Genomic DNA, 25,216 nt, shown 5'->3' with positions numbered 1-25,216 from the left:
TCCAGAATAATTCACTAGCTGCTCCCATAACTTCAGTCTCCATCTCACTGTTGCTCCTCTAGACAGCATGACTGATGGCAGTCTCACCGTTAAGTGCCCTTCATGATGATCAGGGAAATGTATGAATAAATACTCCGTAGCCACCAACTGCATTATGGAGTCACCCAGGAATTCCATTCTCTGGTTGTGGCCTCTGAAAAATGAGACATCAATGCAGCAAAATCAATAAGCACTCGGGGAGGAAAAAAACAAAACCAGCATGCACACACAAATTAAAACAAAGAGCGACCTGAAAGTGAGCTTCACTCATTTCCTAACACAGGTAAGACAACTTCTTGTGTGAAAATGTGTCCTAAGCAGGTGAGATGAAAACACAGTTCTTACTGTTCTAACACCAGCTTTCAGGGAGAAAGCAAATCAGGGTAGCTACATATAAACACAATTATTAGATCAGAGATCTGGGACCAACTGAAGGAGAAGAGCAGTTGACATCAAGTTTTCAATGGGTTAAGGTCTCTATCTGCAACTTCTTCTAAGAATGAACGTATAAGTTCATTCGATGAACTAATGAATGCAACAAGTGCAAGAGAAGAAAGTCTGTCCATTCACAAGAAATAAAGGATCAGTATTTAACCTTATGTGAGATTAGGTGAGGACTCTAACACCTTCTACAGTCCTTCCCCAGCTATCCACTACTGACTGCTGTCAGAGATGGGATACTGAGTCAGGGGGGCTTGAGAACACAGCTGCTCTGTTCTCCTCTGGAGAACAGATTTACCATCCAGAGCTCGTTTACAAATAAAGCAGTCTAGGATATTAACAGAAGGACCAACAGAGCTACCTGAGGCCTCTTGCAGTGTACTCACAGGGTCAGATGATTAAAGCCTACTGTCCTCAGAGTGAATGCACGTGCTAGAAGCCGAACGTGGGTAAAAATGACTCCTATTGCCTCCTCAAACTCTGTAAGCTTCTGAAGAACTGGCGAGGTCTCAATGAGTTGTCTGTCAGTATTGGACTCCTGCAGCTGTAAATAAAATGAAGTGCAAATAATGACAAACTGACACTTCCAGAACTTTTCAGAAAAAAATCAAGTGTTCTGTAAACCAAGGACAAAGAATACAGTGAAAAAGTTGTTCTGTGGACTGCTGAATTGAGAAAACTTGAGTTCCCTCTGGCTTTTTGTCATGGATAATTACTACTGAAACAAGATGCGAGCCTTGATGTATGCTTTTGTAACATTTGAGGCATTTATAAGACATTATCTATATGGTGTTACCTCTACATGTGGACAGCATGCGCTACTTATTTTCACGAAACGTGCACAACTGTACATGTCTGAGCTTTCTAATATTATCACATCGTTTGCAACTGAGCAACAGATTCCAAAAAAAAAAATGGAATAGAGCTGTCAGACTGACAGCATGTCAAGATGAGACAAAACCCTTATCTGTTTCTCCCACTTCCCTTCAGTATCAAAAATCAAGAATAAATATTTAGTATATGAAACTCAAAAGGGCACAATAACACAAGAAAATTAAAATTTGCACTTTGTGTCACTATCTTTTCTTATTAGTTTCTTGTCTGATGTCCTGGATGTGATGACATTGTTAAATGGCTTTCTGGAGCTGGGAAATGACTTCAGCATTTCCTCCAGCCACTCTGGGCATCTCTCTTGTACAGCAATGCCTTAGAGCAGGAAGATGAGGATGCCTAAAGGAAAATTAAGAATAGCCACAGGTTTTTAAAGTGACATTAAACTCTTCTTTGGTTTGTTGCCTGTCCCTTTTCTGTTAATTGATTACATTCCATGTGTCTTTTTCCTTAAACACCACTGAGCTTTTGGCATATATAGTTCATTTGGGTGAACTACACATCCCAACACAAAAATCCCACATTTGGGAGATAATGATCAGTTTGGAGTTCAGCTGCATGTGGAGCTGAGACTGTTTTTTAATTCCTCATGCACAGTACTTTATATTTACCTATGTGGAATTTCGTCTGCTTTTTTACTTGCTCCATAGTTAGCCACTCCTGTATTCTTGCAATCAGACTGCAATTCTTCAGCTTGCTGTTGTCCCTGCTACCTTGAATAATTTGATATTGTCAACGAACTGCCACCTCACCGCTCATCCTCTTCCCTAAGCTGTTGAGGCAAACTGCCTGTACTTCAGCAAAGATCCCTTGGGAAACATGCCAGTGATCTCCATTCCTTGTAAGATGTTGTCACTTCACTCCTGTTCTCCATTTCTTATGTTTCAGCCATTCCTTTAAATCTTGTACGGACTGACATTATTCACTGGAGTTGCTTTTTTTTTTTTTTTTTATTCTTTCATTTTTTCTTCCTAAAACACATTTTTAAAAGCCTTTTGTGAGTGTCTTTCCAACAGGCTCTTTGGCAACTTAGCAGACAGTGTCATCTGCATCATAACTTGCTTTTTTGCCTCCCCTAAAATCTCCTATTCATTTGTGAGGCAGAACTTGCCTTTACATGTTAATTCCTTCTAAAGAGACTGCGTTTATCTAGATGACCACTAATTATTTTTTTCATCACTGTTTGTACTGACTTGACTACCACAAGATAACAGCACTACAGGCCTTCAGTTCTGTATATCTTACTCAGAGCTTTCTTTTTAATTGGCATCTTATTTGTCATATTGTTACAGTGATTTCTATCAAGTTTTTAAATGCCATTTTTCAGGCTAGCTATGCCTACAGGTCAGCCTGAGCAGCCTGTGTTTCCCCTACTGGCAAGTGGAAAGCTAGAATGGCTTCTGGGTCATGGAAGAAAACAAGTTTTCATCACACAAGTTAAAGTAGTAGCAAGAAATGGTAAGTTGCATACAATGTCACCAATCTCTAAGCAGAGTCCACATCTCCTTTTTGAAAGCAGAGAAAAAGGTTAAAATAAAATAAAGATGAAAGAAAGAAATCCAAAGTAAGAAGAATTTTCTAGGGAGCCTGTGCCACCATGTAGCTGGTGCTGAATCAAAAAGTTTATCTTCCCATTAAGACTTTTCTATTGACACTCAGAGTTGGTCATAAAAACACTTAATGTGCATTGTTCTGTTGTTGAATCTTTTGTCTATGTATTCATCACAAAATCCATACAAACATACAAGATACTTCAGGTGGAGACCTCAAAGTGACCTTCTGCTGGACAGTGACTGCACGAAACCTCAGAGATTTGGTCGGACAAAGGAAACCACTCAGACGTTCATATGACCCTGTAAACCTTACTAACTGACTGGACTAGAATTTGAATACAGCTGTTCTTCCAACACCCCTGCACACTTGGCAAATGCTACCATGTTTGCTGTGAAGACAAGGAGCTACAGTGCAGAGAGACTCTGTCACTTGCTCAAGGTCTCCCCCAGAATTCAGTCACAGAACAAGGACTGGAAGACCATTCTCCCAACTTCCATCCTTGTAAACTAACAACTTGTGTACCTGTGCCTTTCAATACATGGAGAATGAATTAGTCTTCAGACATCTTCATCATTTCAGTGTTTACTTGGTGTTACTGGGATCACAGACTTAACCATGTCTTTACACACACACACAAAAAAATTCAGGATCACACTTATTCCATTCAACTACTGTGTCTTCCTACTATTCAGGTTTCAGTCTTAATTTCAGGTTAACAAAATAAGTAGACAGATTGGTTTCATACACTTTTTCCCCAGGCTCCAAGAAGATGAACAAGAACCCACCAGAATTTGGTGGCAAGCCACCTCTCACTTGATTTATGGTATAGGCAGACTCATATATCAAACATGAACCAAGGAAAGGTGAGTCATTAATCCTCAGAGAGGTAGAGACTCATTATATACAAACAACAAAAAAAACTAACCCCAAACTCAAAATTATACACAATAGTAAATATATATACACTCCTTTGTCTGCTTTTTAGCACAATTTTTGAGATGGCATTACAATAGAAACCTGTGGAAAAACATCCTTGAAAATAAAAGAGAACTATGAAATTTATTACAGAAAGGGATACACTTACTTGGAGTGGGTGTAGTGGATAATTAAGCCATACATCCCGCAGGTCCTGCAAACATTGAGAGCTGCCTTTAGTGCTCAAGGGAGTCATTTAACAAATTCCACAGTACTAAATAAAATGTCATTACTTGAAATACTGAACTATTTCAGATGCTGACTTTGCTTATTGCAAATTCAATAGTACTGGCAAACTAATTTTTAAAATCATGTATTTGCTGTTCAAACTTCCTGTAGTTCTCCCAATTAGCTTGTGTCAAAGAGGTGAAAAAATCCTTGAACCAAATAAAAAGTGGTTAAGGGAAGGAAAAGATTTGTTTAAGCCTCAGGACCAACTTTATTTGCAAGTATTCCTCAGTAGCAAGTTTGACTTCACCAAAGGCAAGGACTAAAAATGAAAAAAAACCAAATCAACTTGTTTTATTCCATATAGGCTTCCCTTACTACAGGCACTGAGCAGCAAATAAACACTGAATTACAATAGGATTCAAAATACTTTTATTTCTAACAAGTTTTATAATTTTACGGACTCAGAGACATTCAAGAAGGAGAATACTGTTTAATTCATCCCCTCAGCACTGACATGTCTTTTGTCCCAGTAGTATGTACTAGTTACTTTCCTTAGCCATTATATGGGATAAATTCCAGCTAACAGTGATACAGTACACAAGAATGGATCAGACTTTAACTATGTAACTGGGAATGAAATCTCCTGTATTTTTTTTCAAAGATATGCTCAAAAGTTTTAGGGGTGGGGCAATTTAACCAGTGAAACAGGAATAGTCATTCTACATGTTCGACACTTCCTCAAAGCACGGCAGCTGGATCCACAGCACCCATCTCTGGTGGCAGAACAGCACTCTGAATGGAAGTCTGCACGTTTCCATGGCACCTGCCCCTCCTTACCTAAGCCAACCAACAAACGTACAACAGATGTGTTCTTCTTCATCACTCTCAAGTAAAATAATGAAGAAATCAAGTCTTTAGCTATTCTTGAATTGGAAATCAAATCATATAAATAAATAAGTACCTTGTCATTGAAGAGTAAACGTCCAAATAACTGTTTTGCTTCTTCTAGGCTCCCTTCTAGATAAACAGCTCCTGCATGAGGGGACCAATATGCCAAAGGTCCATAGTGCATTAGTACTTAGAAAATTATTAAGCACAGGAAAGTCACAGACCTCTGCTTTCCCCACTCCAAAACATTTATCTTTTAAAAGCATGTTTCTGTAGTAATATTTGATTTTTTGAGAAATTCAAAGCATGTTAAAACACCAGCATAAATCAATGGTTATAAAATGTGCAGAAAAACTTAAAATAGTTAAATTAATGACAATGATACATCCAAACAGCAAAGTTTAAACAACTAAGGCTAGAAGTAATCTGTTTCTAAAGTAGTTTCCAGTGATCAGCTAACTGTATCATATATGTATAGTGAAAGCCATGCAAAAATTTTGCTAGCACATTCTACTTTTGGTGTGCACCATATACACTCTGTATCTGTGGAGGCATTTCATAAAGTCAGGATCAACATTTTGGCCTTTGATATTCTTTTACAGACGGGCTTGTGAAAACTTCAAACTAGTTTATATAAGAACATCTGTGTAAAAGCAAAGGTAATACACAGCTACATGACGAACAAAGAGAGATGTAGTCTATGTTCCCACACACAGGGAAAACTTGGTTTGCCTTGCTGTGTCTTTTCTTGCCTCTTTCATTTTAATTCCTCACCAAGTTAACTACTTTCTTTGGACTCCTCAGAGAACAGTTTTGGGGTTTATAAGACTATCTCACCAGAGGCATTCTATGTGAGCATGAAATTTTGAAGAGCACCAGACTTTTACAAAGGTCCTCAAATAGAAGGCTCCAGACCCCACATATACTTTTGCAGTCTCTTAACAAGCTCCCAGATTTTAGCTATGGCCCTGACAAAATCTTACTACTCAATTAACTTTGTGAACAACTTTGTATTGGAAGTTAAACAGCAAGGCTCCTCTCTTAGAAAATGTAAATGCTTGCCAAACAATTCTTATGATTACATCCTAGATAAGCTTAGGTACATGAACAAAGCCACAGATACATATCTAGTGCTCCTTCTCTGATTTTTTTTTTTAATTTATTTTTAAATTAGAGATCAAAACACTCATGGAAAGCAAAACAGAATTAAAAAGAAACCATTTATTTCTTGATAAAATGAAATGCAATTTGGCCCAAGGCAGAATGCACACAACAGGTGACATCTAAGCCAACTATGGTCTATTTTTCAAAGCAGGACAAAAATGCTTTAGGAGCTTGTGTAGTACGTAAAGATCTCGACTGGGCTAAATCATTCCCATAGATAACATGACTGACAGCACATTTGGATGAATATGAAGCCAAATCAGTGAGATTTCCCTTCCTTTTATGTATTCACACAAGTGAAGTTTTATTTAAAATACACTTTTAGAATAGAGCTTGTATGGATATAACTGACCAGATTTCTGCCTTACTGGTTTCTTACTTGGTAACTGTGGTCAGGCAGTCCCAATTTCTTCTCCAACATAAATTTATTGACTGGTGCAGCCAGTCACTAATCATCATCTTAGCAATCAAGAGCAAATTTAATACAACTCCCCTTCACCCTCAGGTAGTGGGTTTTGGTAGCTTCATTACAGCAGCCATGACATATTGCCATGCTTTTTATTTGCAAGGGGAATGAAAAGACCAAAAAAATATTTACTTAGCAAATGTCACGTTTGACTTGCAGGAGAAGGTTAGCAGGGCACAGAGGGAACAGGCTGGTGACTTGGTTGGGAGTGCCTGATGCAGATAGCAAGCTCCAGAGTTTAAAATTCTGACTAAAGGGCCACACTGCATTTTGCAGGTCTGTGCAAGTACTATGGGAAGCAGTGAACCTGCATTTTTCCTGCCAGTCCACAGTGACTGAACTTCTCCCCCCAGATGACTGCAGGTGGCAAGGCACAGGAGTGCATGAGAGGTGGGGCTCTGTGGTGATGGACACCAGTGCTGCAGCACAGCAGTATGAAATGGGTGCACCTTCAGGGCGTGGGAGGCAGGGTATGGAAATAAGAGATTTTCATTGTAACACTCCACACTCATCATGCTATACATGTGGCATTAAGTGCAGCAGAAGAAGACTTGAGAATTTTTACTATGACTACTGTTACTAACACCACTAAACACAGAGGTATGTCTCCTTCATCACAGTTAACATGGGACATAGACATATTAAACCATTACTGCACACACAAATACATATGTTTTACCTATTAGGGCTTCAAAGCAGTTGGCCATGGCATGGCGGAGATCTGATTCCCTGCAAAGGTCTGGACCATGAGCATAAAGCATAAATCGATCCAGTTCCAGCTTCTGCAGCATATGTGGAAAGAGTTAAAACCATGGCTTTAGAAGTACAAGAGTATCAGTCCTAGTAACTGAAGTTCAATTACACAGGAACCAGAACTCTGGTAGACATAAACCATTGAACATCCGGCTTTTTCCTCTAAGAGTGTCAACAGCTGGCAGGAACAAAAGCCTCTGAGCACTGCAAGCAGCAGAGTGACACTGTCACCTGCAGTGCCACCCACCTTTCTTCCTCCTTTCCAACGTGCATCATTAACATTCACCTGTTGCCTAAATCATAGTTCTGCCTGCCAATCAGAGCCTCAGGTAGTCAGATATTTTATTTAATACATGCTAATTCTGCTATAGAAATGCAGGCAAGAGCTACTAGATTCTCTTTACATATTAATCTTTGTGACACAAAACCACTACTGACATTTTTTGAAGATGAGATTTGTGCATCTTGCAGTGTTTGTATGCGAGTAGGTTCTTCCTAGCTGGGTGTAACTTTCTACTGGCTAATTTCTCACTAACTTTCAACTTTTACCTGCTGAAGTATATTTCAGAGGTAAAAGTGGAGACTAAGTCCTTTGCGGGGTGTGGTTTAGAAACATTTCACTGAGAAAAAAAGGAGTCTTCCATTTTCAATGAATGGAAGTCTATTCACTGCTCCAGAACACAGAAAATCACCACTTCTGATGTTCCATCGCACTTTATAAAGCGTGGGGAGCATTCCTTAACAGTTGACATAGAAGTAGAGCTTTAATTGCTTTATATAAGATCTAAAATTCTTACAGATTGTCATTTATTAGCTGTTGTTTGGGTGTGTCTCCCCCACCTCCAATGGCTCAATTTTTGGAGTTTCCATCCAGCTTATTTTGTATTTTGCTTCTCATTTTTTGATTACAACATGTTTCAGATTATTTTTTAAAATTTCTGCTACAATGTCCCATAGAAGCTACAGAAATTTATCACTTGATCTTCAATTAAAACAGCATTGCACACGCACAAGAGAAGTTGAGGAGCTGAGCATTATGTTGAGTAAATCAACCGACTTGAACATGACACTGCAGGGGGGAATTAAAGGGGATGAAACCAGGAACATCGTATAACACGAGAGGAAAAAAGGGTATATGGAGAAGTCAAGAATGTACAGATATCTAACATTTAGAGTTCTATCCAATATAAATATTTTAAAATGTTTAAAAACATTAAATGAGCAAAAAATGTTTAAAAAATGTTACAGTAAAATTTTCAAAAATTGTCCATGTACAATGGCTGCAAACAGACTTTAAGAATGTATGAACTTTCCTAATGCTGGTTTTAAAATGGTAACATGAATTCAAATGTCAGGGAGTTCAATACCATATTTGTGCACAAACAGCTGATTTGAAACATTTCAGATCAATTCATGCTTACCTAATCATTAAAGGAAACTCTGAAGGAAAATGATTGTGCTTGCTCCCTACCCTACCCCTCTCCTGAGAGCTGAGCTAAAAGATGACAGAGTCATAGAACAGTTTGGGTTGGAAAGGACTGTAAAGACCACCTAGTTCCAACCCCCCTGCCATGGGCAGGGACACCTCCCACCGGACCAGGCTGCTCAAAGCCCAGCCAACCTGGTGTTGAACATCTCCAGTGATGGAGCAGCCACAACTTCCCTAGGCAAACCTGTTCCAGTGTCTCATTATTCTCACAGTGAAGAGCTTCTTCCTAATTTCTAATCTAAATCTACCCTCTTCCAGTTTGAACCCATTACCCCCCAATCTTTTCACAACAAGCCCTTGTAAAAGGTGCCTCCCCAGCTTTCTTGTGGGCACCCTTCAGACACTGGAAGGCTGCAATAAGGTCTCCCTAGAGTCTTCTCTTCTCCAGGATAAACACCACCAGCTCTCTCAGCCTGTCTTCAGAGGAGAGATGCTCCAGCTCTCTTATAATTTTTGTGGTCCTCCTCTGGACCTGCTCCAACAGGTCCATGACACACTAGACATCATACAGCTTTTGCCAAAATCTTAGGATTGGATATGCTTGTTTAAATGATTGTGAGAGTATGAACACAGAAGATTAAAAGAGCACTTAAACTATCAGCAGCACACAATGGATATGTGTGTGCACAGCTTAATACACCAGTAACTCACAGACTTTTTTTTTAAAAAACATGCAAACAAGATCAAGTATGAACAAGATAGTGTCAAATTATCTATACAAATAGAGACTTAATCAACTTCCTATATCATATTCTCTCCTTCCATTATAATGGAGAAATGAGAAAAGCTGTGTCATTCACAGAATTAAATTAAATAAAATTCAGAGGCATCCCATTTTTTCCCATGAGACAATACAACTTTTCACCAAAAGCTTTTCTAACATACCTCTCTTTCGCAGCTTGCAGTGAATCTCTAAAAGGACCATGCCAGGTTAGGGAGAGGACAAAATTACTTTTTTCTCTCCCTTCTCTAACATCTGCTGCCATTTTCTCCCTATACATTCTGTGAGGAAGCCCTTTTATAAACAACCAGTTTGTTTCTTTTTCCTTCACCGAATTTCTACAATCAGCTTCATTACCTGTGCCATTTAAAGATAAATATAGACACACCTGCAACATAAGCATCCTAAAAACTTCCCTTCTGCTTGCAAAAATTACTCCTCTTAGAAATACGCTTTGGAGAAAACACTAAGTCCTGCTTCGTCTCCAAAATCTACTTTCAAAAGTTCCTGTATCCCAAATCTTGTACACAAAGCACAGTAAAGACACTGATGTTCAAAGCAAGCAGATCCCTCAGGAAGGAAGCCATGGGCCAGGAGTACCCTGCCTATGGGTGTGAAATGCAGAGACCTAGGGAGGCGTACCTTGGCCAGCATGGCCAGGTGTTGGTTCTGGACGATGGCAGTGCGGTAGGTAGCTAGTCCTCCTTCCTCCAGAGTGGGAAACAGGTAGTACAAGTGGACACTGGCAAAACAAAAATCAGATGCAGTCACCATTTGGGTACAGATGAACCAGAAGTGCCTCTAGGGAGCTATGCCTTTCCCTCAGATCCTAGCTGGTAGCACAGGGTCCCTTCCCAAAGTGGCAGCTCGGCTTGAAGTGAGGTAAAGAAAGGAACATTCACACAACGCTCAGTAACACCTGACTGGATAGCACTGGCAGCAGGGAGGAAGAATGCATCTTCTCTGCTGGGCAGCAAATAATCTCTAAACTGTTGCAACAGCCTGCAGTTCCCTCACCTGAAGGTTTCCCTCTCTCAGCAGCAGTGGGCTCAGCAAGGTGGACACCTCAGGGATGCTGAGGAATAAAGCACAAGGGAACCCTCAACCTTGAGAGATGGCCGCAGGCACCCCCTGCCTTCAGGGGACGCCCCTGATTCAGGCTGGACCCCCGCTCAGGTTAGTTGTTTTACAAGTTTCTGACAGAACTTTAACAGATGTTAATGTAGCCAAAGAACAGAACACAACATCCTGTATTTATCAAATGTGTTAAATCATTAATATCACTGAAAAAAAACCTGTATCAAGATCACAGGCTTTCACCTGCCTTTAACAGTATTTGTCAGCAGGCAAGTAAAACAATTCACAGAGCAGAAACAAAAAAGGTAATACAGTGATCTGAGTAACAGATAAATGATCCTGAATACCTTTATATATGACTATCTAACCCATGTCAGAAAAGGGCTGATACAGGTTGATACTTTGTGTATCAACATCCCACAAACAGGGCAGTGGATGGCACTAATTATTAAAATATTTTATTCGCCCAGTATAGAGGGAGAAAAGTGCAGATGGATGAAAGATTATTTAAGGACAACAACTGCTATAAAACTTAGAGGCAATCTAATCAAGCATCACAAAATTCACAGAAGCAGAGACTTGAAGTCAAGAGAGTTAGGAAAAAAATTCAGAATTAAATAGGTGCTTACATGCTCTACTGAACAGAAAGATAGCTCGTTTTTTTCTGGATTGAGACAAAAGTTAGCTTAGAAAGTCAGCTGATGGTTGATGAACAATGACAATGAAAAATTCAAGACATTTTAATCAACAGGTCTTCCATCTTATCAGCCTGTACTGTTGTATGAGAGAAAAGGTCATGGGTTTTAAGGGCAGTGGAGACCTTTATAGACAAATAGCTTTTAATACTGTGTAGCTAATGGCTAGTAGAGAATGGACATAAGGGCAGTTTTGTTATTCATGTAACAAGGTTGCTTAAAAAGAAGCTTTACAGTAAACAACACTACTCTCCTATTATCAACACTAGCACAAAGGAGCTGAAAAGGGATTATAAATGTTATTGTGTTCAAAATGCCTGCTTTTAGTACTCAGGTAAGAGGCCATCTGAGGTAACTGATAATACCCCTCCACTGTGCACTGATTTCAGAATACTTAAAAGGCCAGAACTGGAGCAACTTTTGATGAACCATATTTTTTGTGTTATTACTTCTAACTACACTACATTTGTGCTCAGCTGTTTTATTTACATAGAGACATTATGGAAGCTACAGCCCTAATAACTGGAAATATAAGAACTGTTACACATTATTACCAATAAATGCTTTTTACTTACAACTAGAAAAAAGAACCCATGGAAACAAAATGGCATGCTAAGAAAGTGTACTGAGTTCAACCTGTCTTTAGCTGAATAACCTTTAACCCAAATCAACTTAAAATCCACTCCACAAAACAGAAACTCTAGCTTTTCATCTTGTAATCTTCCTCATTTTATCATCAGCACTGAAGGAATTTTTTGGAGAGCCATGTGCAGATGTGCAGTTCTAGAGATCAGGCAGGACTGCAAACATGCACAGCCATAAACAGACGTTGTAAAGCTTAAATAAGCCAAACCATATGACAATAACATAGAAAGGTGAGAACAGATGAAGAATTCTCCATTTACCTTGTCAAGAACTCCACCACAGCATCTCCCAGAAATTCTAAACGCTCATTGTGGTTAATCCTGAAAAAGGCATTTTAAGGTTTACTATCAGCTAAGTAACACATGCTGGTTATTTACCAAACACAATTAAAACAGAGCAAATCAGAATTGATTGCTAAGCAACTAAGGGTTACAATCCTTTCCAAGACAGGACAACAGCTACATGAATCTTGAAACTCCAAGTGACAACTCCAGTTCTGAAATTTTAATATGTTCCATTCTGAGCTACTGTCAGAGCTTAACAAATGGAGAAATGATTATTGATTGGCTCCGAGGTCAGGTTTTTGTCCTGCACAGGGCACCAGGTGATTAAAACAGCCTGTCCTCAGCCTCCTGCATGCAGCTAGGGAAGTGCATGCAATTAACACAGGCAGGGTGTGATGACTCTGCAACAGATTTGTTAGCACAGCAGAGCTACAAAGGAGCAAGAACTTTCATCTTTCATAGCATCTTTAAATGCTCTATTTTCTGTAGCCTCCTTTGAGCTCAAACGAAAAAATGCAAGAAGATGCATTTGGAGATGCCATTATGATGGCAGAATCTTTTATTTCCTTTTTTCCTTTTCTTCTATCACTGCTCCTGATGTTCCTTTGTTTTGCATAAAGTTTCATTTCCTCAAAGCTCTCTGCCTGCTTATATAACAAAAGACTAACAGGACACACCTGATTAAAAAGAATGTGAGCTTGTCTTCAAATATATACAAATTTCTGCAATGCACATCAAAGCACGTAAGTAGCACTATTTTCACTTTTGACTGTGGCCATTGCCACAGGATTTTTTCACCTAGAAGATCCTTCTCAAGTGTATTGATAACTTTTATTGTCATATGCACTCCTCCAACGATTGCCTATTTAATCTGATTTCTGAAATCACTGGCATTTGTTATAGACTAAAAAAATTCAAGAACTTCTGCTGTGTAAAACAAAAAAGCATGAGCAGAACTACAACTTCTCTGTGTAGAAGTGGAAAACACAGAGCTCTTAGAAATAGGATTTTCTATCTGTATGTTACTTTGTGAGAATTAATGTAATTTAGCCTTATCTCACGTTATCTTAATAGGGCTGAAATAAGCCTGAGGCTGACTCTCAGAGAAAAGGGTGTGATACGGTCTAGCTGAAACAGCATTTGGGGAACACTGCAACTGTAATTTATTCAAAATTCAACTTCTCCCATTCCTGAGCTTCCTTCAAAATGACAGCTCTTAAAAGAGCCAGTTACAGCATTAGTTCACTAAAATACACTCTGCCCTCTAGTTCATGAATTTAGGAGATTTCACATGCAACTGTTTCTTGCAATAGTCCTATGAGCTCTGTGTTTATTCACTTTGGCTAAATATGGTGCCTGTGGCTATAAACCACATCTTAAATGTTATTTATATGCACAGAGTTTTTAGTAGTCATTTATGCAATTATTACATTACAACGTCAACGTTTTTTGCGTATGGCTGTAAATTGGATCAGTAAATTAGCAAAGTCCACATTCAGTATCACACTCATATGTTAACGAGGTGCCATGACAGGAAGGTCATGGAAACATGATGGAGAGTCAAATTTATAGCAGTGAAAACAATAACAACAAATTTATTTTTTACTCTGCAGAATGCAAAAAAGTAGCCTTTTAGTCCTCTTCATTTCAGTGAGAAACAAAAATGGCAGAATTATCTGTTCAAGCCTTTCTCAGGAGTTTTCTGCAGGCATGACCAAACGTTTATTATGTCACTGCTAATGGAGGTTCAACACATCTTCCCAATATAAAGTCAATGCAAAATTTATAATTTTTTGCCAAAGCTGTTTGCTGACACTAAGTTGGTTGTTAAACATCTCCCTCTGCAACAGCTTCCCTACTTCCAAACAATTACTTTCATTACCTGGAAGGAGCTGGATCATCCTGTCCCAAACGTGACATAATATTTATCAGAGTGTTTATCCCTAGAAATATAAACAATGCACTATTATATAAGCAACCATTAATTCAATATGAATAGGCTTAGAAAATAATTACTCAAACTGTTGCTTCGTAATTGCTGTACACAAGATGATCCTGTTATTTACAGGCCTTACTTACAGCAAGTATAATCCTAACAGATGCTCAGCCAAACTGAGCACAACCCCTTTACAGCACTATTGTATTTTTGCATAGGGAGAGCCAGATAAAAATACCACTTTTGCATGAAAAAGATGTTCCCAACACTACATAAACCATTTACTTAATTACAGCTGAATATACTTTTAAGGGGTAAGAAATTTTCTGCAGCAGACAGTCCGCATCTTTTCACATTAATAAGATATTTTTCACAAAATAACCTTCTGTTTGCTCATCATATTGAGTAGCCAGTTAAAAAGCAATATTTGCCAAAATATCAAACAAAGTACATCCTCCCCTTTGTTACTCATGCTTTTTCTCAGCTCTTTACTTGTTGATTACTTTGCAAAATCCTTTCTTTTCGAAAGACCTCACTGGTCTCTGTGGGTAACCATTAAAATCCTCTACTGAAGGGATCTCTCAGAAGAGCAATGGTCAACAAAATAATAATGGACAAAAGGTTTTCCTACAGAATAATTGTGAGGTGAGAGAAAGATGGTAATGCCTTAACATCATACCTTTTTTCCTCATGTGCATATGGTGAACTTTTCTATCTCCATATTTTGGCTGTCGAATCCCACAGTTGGATAAGGAATTTCTGGCATGATCTGGATTCATTCCAAAGTTTAAGTGATGGCTTGGATGAGTCATGGCAAGCTATAATATAGCACACACAGGAAAAAAAAAAAAAAAAAGTCTTAGATGTATTTTTGCATATAAGAGAAAAAAAACTTGTTAGACCTGTAGCTAAAAATTGCTAATTTTTAGTTTGAAAAAAAGGCTACAAAGTGATGTTGTCATTCAGTAGCTTCATTCCAGTAACTTAAATGTAGGGTGCACTATTTCAGGTGTCAGAAAGAAGGAACGTTTATGCCCAATCATCAATTTAACTAATTAACTTTCAACATGTTTTTTTCTTTAATGAAAATTAAGTTTAGAAGAGAAAAAACATGAACTGTCAATTTGCCCTAAGAGTTTTGCTTACCAGCTTTGCTGACCTGATTTCAATACATTTGCTTAAACATATACTCACTCTAACATTGTAGCATAAATATTCAAATTAAAAATATCAACAACTAAAAGAGCTTCTCAACTATTCACATTTGGCTTAGGTTATTTAAATATTTCTAAAACTTCCCTACTTTAAAAACAAACAATGCATTATCTCTGGTATGGTTATTCACAGAAGAACTGTTTCTCTCATGACTGTAAAGGGCCACTCTTCAACTGGAAGTCCTGCCATTGCTACTCACTGGTCTTCTGTTTTACATTTGTACCATTAAACATTATCAAAAGCTTATTCTGCTGCTGACAGCACCACTAAAGAAAGAGCAGCAGTAAACAGAACTACAGGTAGGTTTTATGACTCCATCCTACATACTCATGCATTTTCTCTTTCTTTAGACATGCACACTTTAAAATATTATGCATGTATAAATCTATATGTACACACACCATGCACACAAAACAAGAGGTACATTGGCAAACTCAAGCTGCAAAAAGTAACTCCTGAAACACTTGCAAGACTGGTGCTGCAGGCTGTGAGCAAAGACATTCCAGTAGTTCTATCAAACACTGTGGCCTTCCAAACGCAAGACTTAGAGGAGTTAATTTTAAATATTTTAGAGAATAAAATTATATTTAACCAACATTAAGAAGTTTATCCAAGTCCTTTTAATCCTTCACTAATATTAATAAGATGGATATAATTGCACAGTCTCAACTTCTGCTCCATCTGAACTGGATGACACATTACTTCTCCAAATAGTTACACTAGCATAATCCTTCTTGCCCAGATTGTATTTGAAAGAATACATCCCGTTGAAATAGGTGAAAAATCAATGTAGAACTATACATCTAATATTGCCTGTGCTTAAGTAGATGACTGGTGCTATATACACTTTTAAAAACTTTCTCTTCTAGAACAACTTTTGAGGTCTTAAATAAAGTTTCTTTGGGTTCAGGCATGAAAAGTACTTTTGTTACAACTATCATTAATTTGACTAATATGCTGTCACACTTGAATCTGTGTTTTCTCCCCTCTTCAAATGCAATTTGCTTTTTGGTTTGTGTGTTTGGTCTCAACATTTCGAAGATTTCCATCACTGCATTTTTATCTTTCACATTAAAAATCAGGTAACCTGCTAACAACCAAGCCCAACAAGATGCTCAGTGTTTAATGTAACTTTCAGCAGATCAAGCCCTGGCAACTAACTTCTAGAAAAAAAGAGATGATACAAGAAAAGATTTTGCCATATGCCTCTACTTATGTAGTAGTTTGGTAGTTAAGTCTTCACGCACATACAGAAACTGCATGTTTTGAACTTGGAGAAAATCCACCTTTCTCAGCCCCAGTCAGTGGAGAGAGATGATGCTTATTTCAGGAGAAATAATGAACAGAAGTCTCTGTTGCCCTTCAGTAACTTCAGAAAAAAATGCAAGAGGAAAGGGGCCACCCTGCCAAGAATAAACTTTCTGGAGCTGATCAATTCCAAATATGCACTTACATAAATGATTAGTTATGCGACATGGATGGATTTAAAACAAATAAGAAATTCTCATCTCCTGTTCCTGTCCTTGTTTATAAATGAAAAATTTCATCATCTACTTGTAGAAATCAAGAGCTGAACAGAAGCTTGCTAATTCCTTTTCACGAGCTAAAAATGCTAAATAAAAAGCCAACGCTTAAGCTACTAATTTTTGGACCATCAGACTATAAAAGGAAGAAGCAAGGCATGTACACTGATCCACAGAACAACACTGTATTCCTCTAAAATACCTAAAAAAAGAACTCACATAGAAATGATGAGTAATGTACCTGACAGTCTTTTCAGGAGGCGTATTTTTGCCTTTCTGCACACTACAAGCAAATCCAGAGCTATCACTGCAGCAAAGGCAGGTCTCTGCCTACATGCACAACAGATCTCTCTATGTAGAAGTCTCTGGGGATAATTGAAACTTTTGAAATATCTGCAGTGCAAATAATGAAATACATCCAAGCTGTGGCAATGCAATACATTTCTCAGGTTTGTACAGGAGGCAGGGTTATGGAAAAACTCAGAAATATTGGGAAGACAAAGCAACAAGAGCAGTTTATTTTTTTCATATCTTACCTGCAGCAAGCACCTGTCTCGAAACGTGTAGCCTATCAGTTTGTCCAAATGCATCAGACACTGATGGTAGCGGACATGGTGGGTGAGGACAGGAAGCATCATGGCATGCTAAAACAGTTGCAATAAAGAAAAGCATTCAAATTCAGGGTACAGAACACTCCGTTGACTAAGTTATAAATACCAACGCGTTACATTTGTCACAACATTGAGTTTCGCTGGTCTGGTGTAAATGAGGGGGGGAAAACAAAACTCATGGTTCCCAAACATTCATCACCAGAGCATTTAAGTTAGATTTGTCCACCTGCATAATCACAGTGGGGTCACAGTCCCATTCAGACTAAATAAATACATAAAACCAGTCTTCTACTTAAGTATTCTGAATGAGGTAGGACTGTCTGGTCACCAGTAACATCCCATTTCAGTAAGCTGTGACTGAATGCAATGCTGAATGTACCTTCACATTTAACACCCTGCATTTTTTGAGTAGCAAATATGAAGAAAGATCATTTCCCCTCTGCCTCACAACCTTAGGGAAGAAGTACTTTCATAGAATCATTTCTGTTAGAAGGAACCATTAAGATTATCTAGTTCCAACCTCCCTGACATGGGCAGGGACACTTTCCACTAGACCAGGTAGCACAGGGACCCTTCCAACCTCGTCTTGAATGCATCCAGTGATGGAGTATCCACAACTTCGCTGGGCAACCCGTGCCAGTGTCTCACCACCTCCACAGTAAAGAATTTCTTCCTAACACCCCACCAAAATTTGCACTCTTTCAGTTTAAAGCCATTACCCTTCATCCTACCACTACATTCCGTGATAAAGACTCCTTCCCCATGTTTCCTATAGGCTCACTTTGGGTACTGGAAGGCTGCTATAAGGTCTCATCAGAGCCGTCTCATCTCCAGACTGAACAACCCCAACTGTTTCAGCCTTTCTTCCTAGGAGAGGTGCTCCAGGCCCCAATCAGCTCTGTGGCCCTCCTCTAGGCCTGCTTGGGCAGGTCCATGTCTTACACTGTGGACTCCAGAGCTGAAATGCAGCACTCCAGGTGGGGTCTCATGAGAGTGGAGCAGAGGGGGAGAATCACCCCCTTGATCTGCTGGCCACACTTCTCTTGATGCAGCCCAGGATGCAGTTGGCTTTCTGGGCTGCAAGAACATATTGCTGGGTCATATTGAGCTTTTCATCCACCAACACTCCCAGCTCCTTCTCCAAAGGGCTGTATTGCACAGCCTGTATTTGTGCTTGGGATCACCTCAACCCATCTGAAGGACCTTGAATTTCACAAAGCCCACCTCTCAAGCTTGTCAAGGTCCCTCCAGCATGTCAACCATACCACACAGCTTGGTGTCATCAGCAACTTCCCTCAGGGTACACTCAATCCCACTGTCCATGTTGCTCAAGTGCACCATTTTAAACTTAGCCCACTTTGGCCAACTTCCAGCAAATAACAGCAGCTACTTGATATTCAAGTACAGTTATTAGTGCTTTGTTTTATTTCCTTCTGAGAAAGAATAAAGGGCTTTTTGAAATGCTGTAGTTTGGCATTTCCTGGCTTAATGTGTTAAAATATCAGAAAAGTTGCTGTTTGATCATCTAGGAAACAGATAATGTCTTTCTGTTGGGGAACATTTCAATAAAAAATTAACCAACTATGTTGCAACTACAGAAGTCTCCCTCTTTCAGTGTGTTAGAGCAAGAATTTTACACCAACAATGACTTTGGAGGGACCTTGGTTGGAATAAGCAAGTAGTGCCGTTTATCAATACAGTACTACAGCAAGTATAACAACATCAAAAATCTTGCATAGGAGTGTAAAGTAAGAGCTACAGGAAAAATGCCAATATTTAAAGAAGCTTATGAATGTGACCATTTTTGTGACACTGATGTGAAATTTCAGTTCTTCTAATCACTCCTATTAGTGACATGACATAAATATATTAAAAAGAATGAGGTGGTTTAAAGGAATCAAAATCTGATGGCTATTGTTATTAATTTCAGGAAGAGGAATATGTACGATTACAGGAGAAGAGTGTACAGTGTGAAAAGATGCAAGAAAAACAAGCATACAAAGCAGATGATATATAATTTACAGAATAAATGATGTTACAGATTTCTGCATGTCAAATAAAACAGAAAATACAAACTGCTGAATGTTACAAGATTAAGAAGTCAAGAATAACCAACACTTTCTGTTTCAGTGAAAATTGTGAAATTCTTGAGCACTGAACACATAGCTGGAAGATAATCTTGGAATTATTTAGGTTGGAAAAGACTTTTAGGATAAAGTCCAGCCACTGACAGGCCACCACTAAAACATGTCACTAAGCACCACATCTACAAATCTTCTAAATACCTCTAGGGATGGTGACTCCACCACTTCCCCAGGCAGCCTGGTTCAGTGCTTTACAACCACCAGTGCAGAAATTTTTCCTAATATCCAACCTAAACCTCCCCTGGCACACCTTGAGCCCATTTCCTCTTGTCCTACTGCTTGTTACTTGGGAGACCAGACCAACCCCTACCTCCCTACAACTTCCTTTCAGGTAGTTGTAGAGAACAAGAAGGTCTTCCCTCAGCCTCCTCTTCTCCAGGCTAAACAACCCCAGTTCCCTCAGCTGCTTCTCGTAACACTTGTTCTCTAGACCCTTCACCAACTTTGTTGCCCTTCTTTGGACATGCTTGAGCATGTCAATGTCTTTCTTGTAGTGAGGGCCCCAAAAGTGAACCCAGTACTCAACACGTGGCCTCACCAGTGAGGTTATAAACCTACAATTAACTACCAGTGAGGTTATAAACCTACAACTAACTTCTTTTTTGGTTTTAAATATGTATGATTTTAAATATGCTGCATGTTCTTTTCTTGCTGCAGCTGAGATGGCAAGGCAGGGACTCTCTCAGGTGACCCCAACTAACTAATCATAGAATATCTGGGCTGGGAGGGACCTCCAAAGGTCACCTAGTCCAAACCCCTGCCATAAGCAGGACATCTCCAACTAGATCAAGCTACTCAGAGCTTCATCCAGCCTGATCCTGAATGTCTCCAGGGATGGGTCCTCCATCCCCCAGGCATGAAGATGCTCCAGACCTGAAGCTACTTAAGAAGAACCAGTTGAGCTCAAATATTTTGAAATGCATAATTTCTCTCCTCACCCTGAACACTTAACACAGCTGTTGAGGGCCACCAGCAACAATACAGGCAACACGAGGGGGGTGTGTGGCACGGGGAGGGAGAGTGGGTATCTTCTCAGCATGGCCTCATCCTGCCAGACTGCATAGTAAGTGCTGCCAAGCTCCATTAGCCAAGTGCACTTCACCTTCAGGACAACTTCACATGAACCTGACAGAGCACAACCATTTTACATTTTCAGAACATTTCACTCACCCTTTTTCCTCACCCTCCAAGGGCTTATTCCTGAGACTGCAAACACCAGTGTCATGACTGTTACATGCAACTTGGAGCAACTATAAGGTATCGGAGTGACTTAAGAGTTTCAATCTTCTAAACTACAATGCTTTTAAAAGCATTCGTTTTAATTCACTGCAGTTTAGCTCTGTCCACAGAGCTGATTTACGGGTATTTAGTTTTAGTCGTCTTTCATCTGGGAAAAGGCATGTAGCAACAGGAGCCATCTTTCAGTTTACAGACACAGTTTGCCTGCTCTTGGCCTCTCAAGGAAATCAAATCAAAGGACCTTCATGCCAGAACTGACTGATTTATGTGTTATGGTTGCAGACGGGTACAAAAACATGCAATAGCTTTACTTTCATTGCTTTTTGGTGTTTTGCTCTCCTTCAGCAAAACCACACAGGAATACCCAAGAAGACAGAAAGAGCTGAATCACAGACGATAAAATGAATAACACAGAACTGTTTCAAAACTCCCAAATTAGAAATTTACACTTTTTACTTCATCTGCAAAAAATAGATACAGTTCACAACAAAAAAATTAGAGAAGGGCTGTAATCTTCCTCAGCTGTTTCAGACATAAGAACAGCAATTTTAGTTCTCCCCCATTAGAATTTCCCCTTCAGCCTTACCAGAATTCTAAGATAACAATGGGATTTCTACCTATACCTTTGCCTAGCAACACCTAAAGTTGACACTTCATTCTGTTAATATTAATTTGTAAGTGTTTAATTCTTAAATAAGATCTCCAGAACAGCAGCTAAAAATGATGCAAAAATACCTCTGGTATATTTGACTATTACAACTACTTGAGTTTTACCAATACAATATTATTTGAAAATTGAACTTATTACATCACAAAGCTGGTGGTTGTCAACTGCTTTAGAATAGGATCTGGAAGAAATCTGTACCTTGGAGATGTGATGTGTATGCAACAGTATATGAAAGATATCTTTCCACTGTCATCTGTTTTAATCCAAAAGTTAGTTGTGGTGGGTATTTTTTCTCCCTTTCGTGTAAAAAGTTATTTCTTCATGCTTCACTGTGAAATTAGTTTTTAAAAAATATTTAAATAGAAAAATATATGAAAATATAAATATCTAAAATCAACCCAGCTGATGAAGAATCCCTTGGAGTTCCACACTACACTCAGTGTTTGGCTGACCTCCAGCCTCAGGCTGCTATTCCTACCCTCTCTCCCTTGTGCTAATCAGCCAGTGGCAATAAAACTAAAATTAAAAAAAAAAACTTTTTTCTTGTACACAGATGAGGTAGACAGAGTAGTTCCCTAAATCAACAGGTCTTATTGAGGCAAAAGTATGAACTTCCATTTGGTTCTTCAGCCTAGAATCACAGCAAATCCTTGCAAGACATAAATAGCAACTATGAAGAAGGACAATACATTAGAGATCTCTGGAGTTCAGTCACCTGGCAGACGTCAGAGCGTATCCCTGTCTTCCAGAATCCCTGGCTGCTCAACTCCACGGTCACCTCTCGTCTCATTGTGTTCTTCTGACGGATCTTCTGCAGTGCTTCCTAGGCAGGGAGAGGAGGGAGCTCCTGAGAATGACTTTTGACAGCAAAGCAGTATCACTGCACACACGAGTATGCTCACAACACGCCTCTGAGGTGAGCAGTTTGTGAGACTAGTCCACACCGTGTAACTGCCAGCCACAGACCGTGATGAACATGCTGGAGTACAGTGCAGACAGAGGGTTTTGGTAGATCGGGGGGAAAACAGAGATGAGAAACAAGTACATTTTTTACTGGAAATTACAGAACAAAACAGTCCAGCTTATATATCCAAGATGATACATAGCTAAGCGAGTTGTTCTTATAATGAAAGCATCTTCTTTACCCCTGAGTGCAAAACAACCTCTTCATTCAAGTCCATCATCATGAGTACTCCTGATCTGAAGCATTCAGTTAGAACAAAGAGAAAGGCTTTGGTTTGTGATCTTAGCTACTTCATAATAGTTATTGTTCAATAGTCAGTACTCCCAGTCTGGGAAAGGTGTCAGCTTTTACTAGTCCTGGAGTCTATTATGATGAAATCTACAAATATAATAATATAATCTGTTTTGTCTTCACCACTGTCTGTTTGATGCTGCATAAAGAGTACATTTGTCTCTAGAAACTACGACAGTGACAGAATCATTGAAAGATTCTGACAGAATCATTAAAAGAAAATATTTTCTGTAAAAATAAATGAAAATCAGCTAAAGTAAATCATCCCCGGATCAGGATCACCAGGCTCCAGTAGTACAAAGCCCCTGGAGCATGCAAGCTCCCCACACAACAACCACCAACAGTAAAGTCTCTCCCAGTGCTCTTCCTTCTTCAGAAGACAAAAGAGCTGCAACCCATCCTCCCTCTCCTCCTCCTTTTCACTACAGGGCACTGCTCTCAGCTGTCTCTTCACAGCTTCCAGTCTGCAGCCTGTGAGCATCTCAGGGCAGGAATGGGCTCCGTCTTCTGTTCTGCTGAGACTCAGAGTGGTTCCAAGAGGCACATCTATTCAGACGCAGATTCATCAAACCTCAGACACCTCAATACTGAGGGATCTAGGGTATGAGGCTAGTTAACCCTGGCTCCTTTTATATTCAATGAAGGGGGATAAAAGGCTTCAAAAAACACATTTCTCTCTCTCTGATGACTTCAAAGTGAGCCTTCAGGTCCTAATTTATGCACCTGCTGCAAACGCTCCAAGTTAGGTTAGCAGAATAAAGCCCCCAGGCACGACCTTGTCACAAATAATAACATCACACCACCTCACAGTAGTTAGTGAAGGACTGATGGCACACAGAACAGAGATGCTTACAGCACTGCACTGTTTAAAATTTGTACTTGGAGGCTGTGTCATTGGGTGTTTTCTGAGACAGACGCTACAGTGTTTGATAGACGTAGTTGTACTTGCAGGCTGACTGGCTCAGGAGTACTTCAGTCCTACTCACAATACATGATTCATAATCTTTAAAAGCCCATGTAGCAATCAGGTGCAGCCCTACAGCTCCTGACACCTCCCCTGGCCAAACACACAGGTTATCCTCACACAAAGCAGCTGCTTCAGCCCTTTGTGCCTCTCTGATGGCAAACAGCTGATAAACTCATTATCCTGGATAATATGGTCTAGAAACAAAAATGAGTGCACCACACTGTAAGTGATAAATACCAAAGGAGCATTTTGCCTTTTGAAGCAGAGCATAATCACCACCCTACATATAACCCACAACAATTTTATAAATAAGTCACCAGACCTTGATGAAAAGATGCCCGTAAAACACCGGTCTTCCCTTCTACACCCCGAGTGTGGAAAGCTGCAGCAAACAAAATTATTTCCTACAGGGACAGTTTTGGTTTTTGTTTTTCTTAAACTGTGGCACAGTTAAGTCACAAGTTTGTGGGTTTTCTCATTTAGATGTAAGGAAGCTAAGGGTTTATTTAATACCAGCATAAATAAAACATTAACTAAGACTCTTGCTCATGCATACTATGCTTTACAGTAACCATAAAAATGAGGTGTAATGTCCAATATATCAAATATTTACTGCAACCAAAGCTATGCAATTAATGAACTAGGGAAGACTCAGGAATTTGACTCAATGATCCTCATGGGTCCTTTCCAACTCCAGATTTTGTGTGGTTCTGCAAACCGTCAGGGTTTCTGATCAATAAAAATACAACGGCACTTAATTAAATTCCAAAGAAGTTAACTTCTCCTCCATGTACTCTTTACTTGAGTTGTCCAAGAGTGCCTGCTAAACATGCACCAGATAAACTCAAAACTTTAGTTCAAGATCTTAAAAAAAGAGATACCTGAGTTCAGTGACTTCATTTTTCTGAGTTTAATTCCCAACTGGTTGAGCATCTGCACTTAGGAAATGCTTATTGCTCAGGACTTTGCGGGCGGTGGGTGGGGTGCGGGTGGAGGGGAGAAAAAAGACCAAAATTTAACAAATACCTCATTTTTCCTTACAGATTACTGACAATAATAAGAATCAGATGACTTCAACTCAAAGATCTTAAGGAATGTCACTAAGATGTCCAATAAACTACAGTTTAAAACTGTGTACAAGTGTGTCAGTTTTTATCTCAGATGAGAAACGTTTAAAATTATGGGTCGTTTGAAAAGTGCACTGCAAAATCAAAAAGCCCTCTCTATGCTAATTCCTGAAAGCATTAATGTCAATGGCTATAAAGAAGTTAAGGTTCTCTAATGATCATTTCTATAACTGGGTAAAAAACTTGCTGTAGTTTGACAGCTGAATAAAGGAAAAAAAATCCATTCACTAACAAGCAAAGATAAAAATAAAATCAGTGCTAACAGCCTGAAAAGAAAGG

At 39.2% G+C, this 25,216-nt stretch overlaps 1 protein-coding gene across 1 annotated transcript in view; it reads right to left on the bottom strand.

Moving 5' to 3' along the window:
- DROSHA (drosha, ribonuclease type III) overlaps window positions 1–25,216 on the bottom strand; it is a gene marked incomplete at its 5' end in the record, with an annotated part of 52,076 nt that overhangs the window by 11,712 nt on the left and 15,148 nt on the right. Inside the window, 11 exons of the mRNA XM_008942095.1 lie at window positions 88–193; window positions 867–1,024; window positions 4,010–4,054; window positions 5,033–5,103; window positions 7,269–7,371; window positions 10,195–10,294; window positions 12,230–12,289; window positions 14,136–14,196; window positions 14,869–15,007; window positions 17,464–17,571; window positions 22,304–22,411. Coding sequence (XP_008940343.1) covers window positions 88–193; window positions 867–1,024; window positions 4,010–4,054; window positions 5,033–5,103; window positions 7,269–7,371; window positions 10,195–10,294; window positions 12,230–12,289; window positions 14,136–14,196; window positions 14,869–15,007; window positions 17,464–17,571; window positions 22,304–22,411 — 1,059 coding nt within the window. The remainder of the gene's footprint in view (window positions 1–87; window positions 194–866; window positions 1,025–4,009; window positions 4,055–5,032; window positions 5,104–7,268; window positions 7,372–10,194; window positions 10,295–12,229; window positions 12,290–14,135; window positions 14,197–14,868; window positions 15,008–17,463; window positions 17,572–22,303; window positions 22,412–25,216) is intronic.

Source organism: Merops nubicus, unplaced genomic scaffold, assembly GCF_000691845.1.
Source record: "Merops nubicus isolate BGI_N331 unplaced genomic scaffold, ASM69184v1 scaffold1836, whole genome shotgun sequence".
Classification (NCBI taxonomy): domain Eukaryota; kingdom Metazoa; phylum Chordata; class Aves; order Coraciiformes; family Meropidae; genus Merops; species Merops nubicus.
Note: the sequence above shows the minus strand (reverse complement) of the source record. Positions and strands in the feature narration are given on the sequence as shown.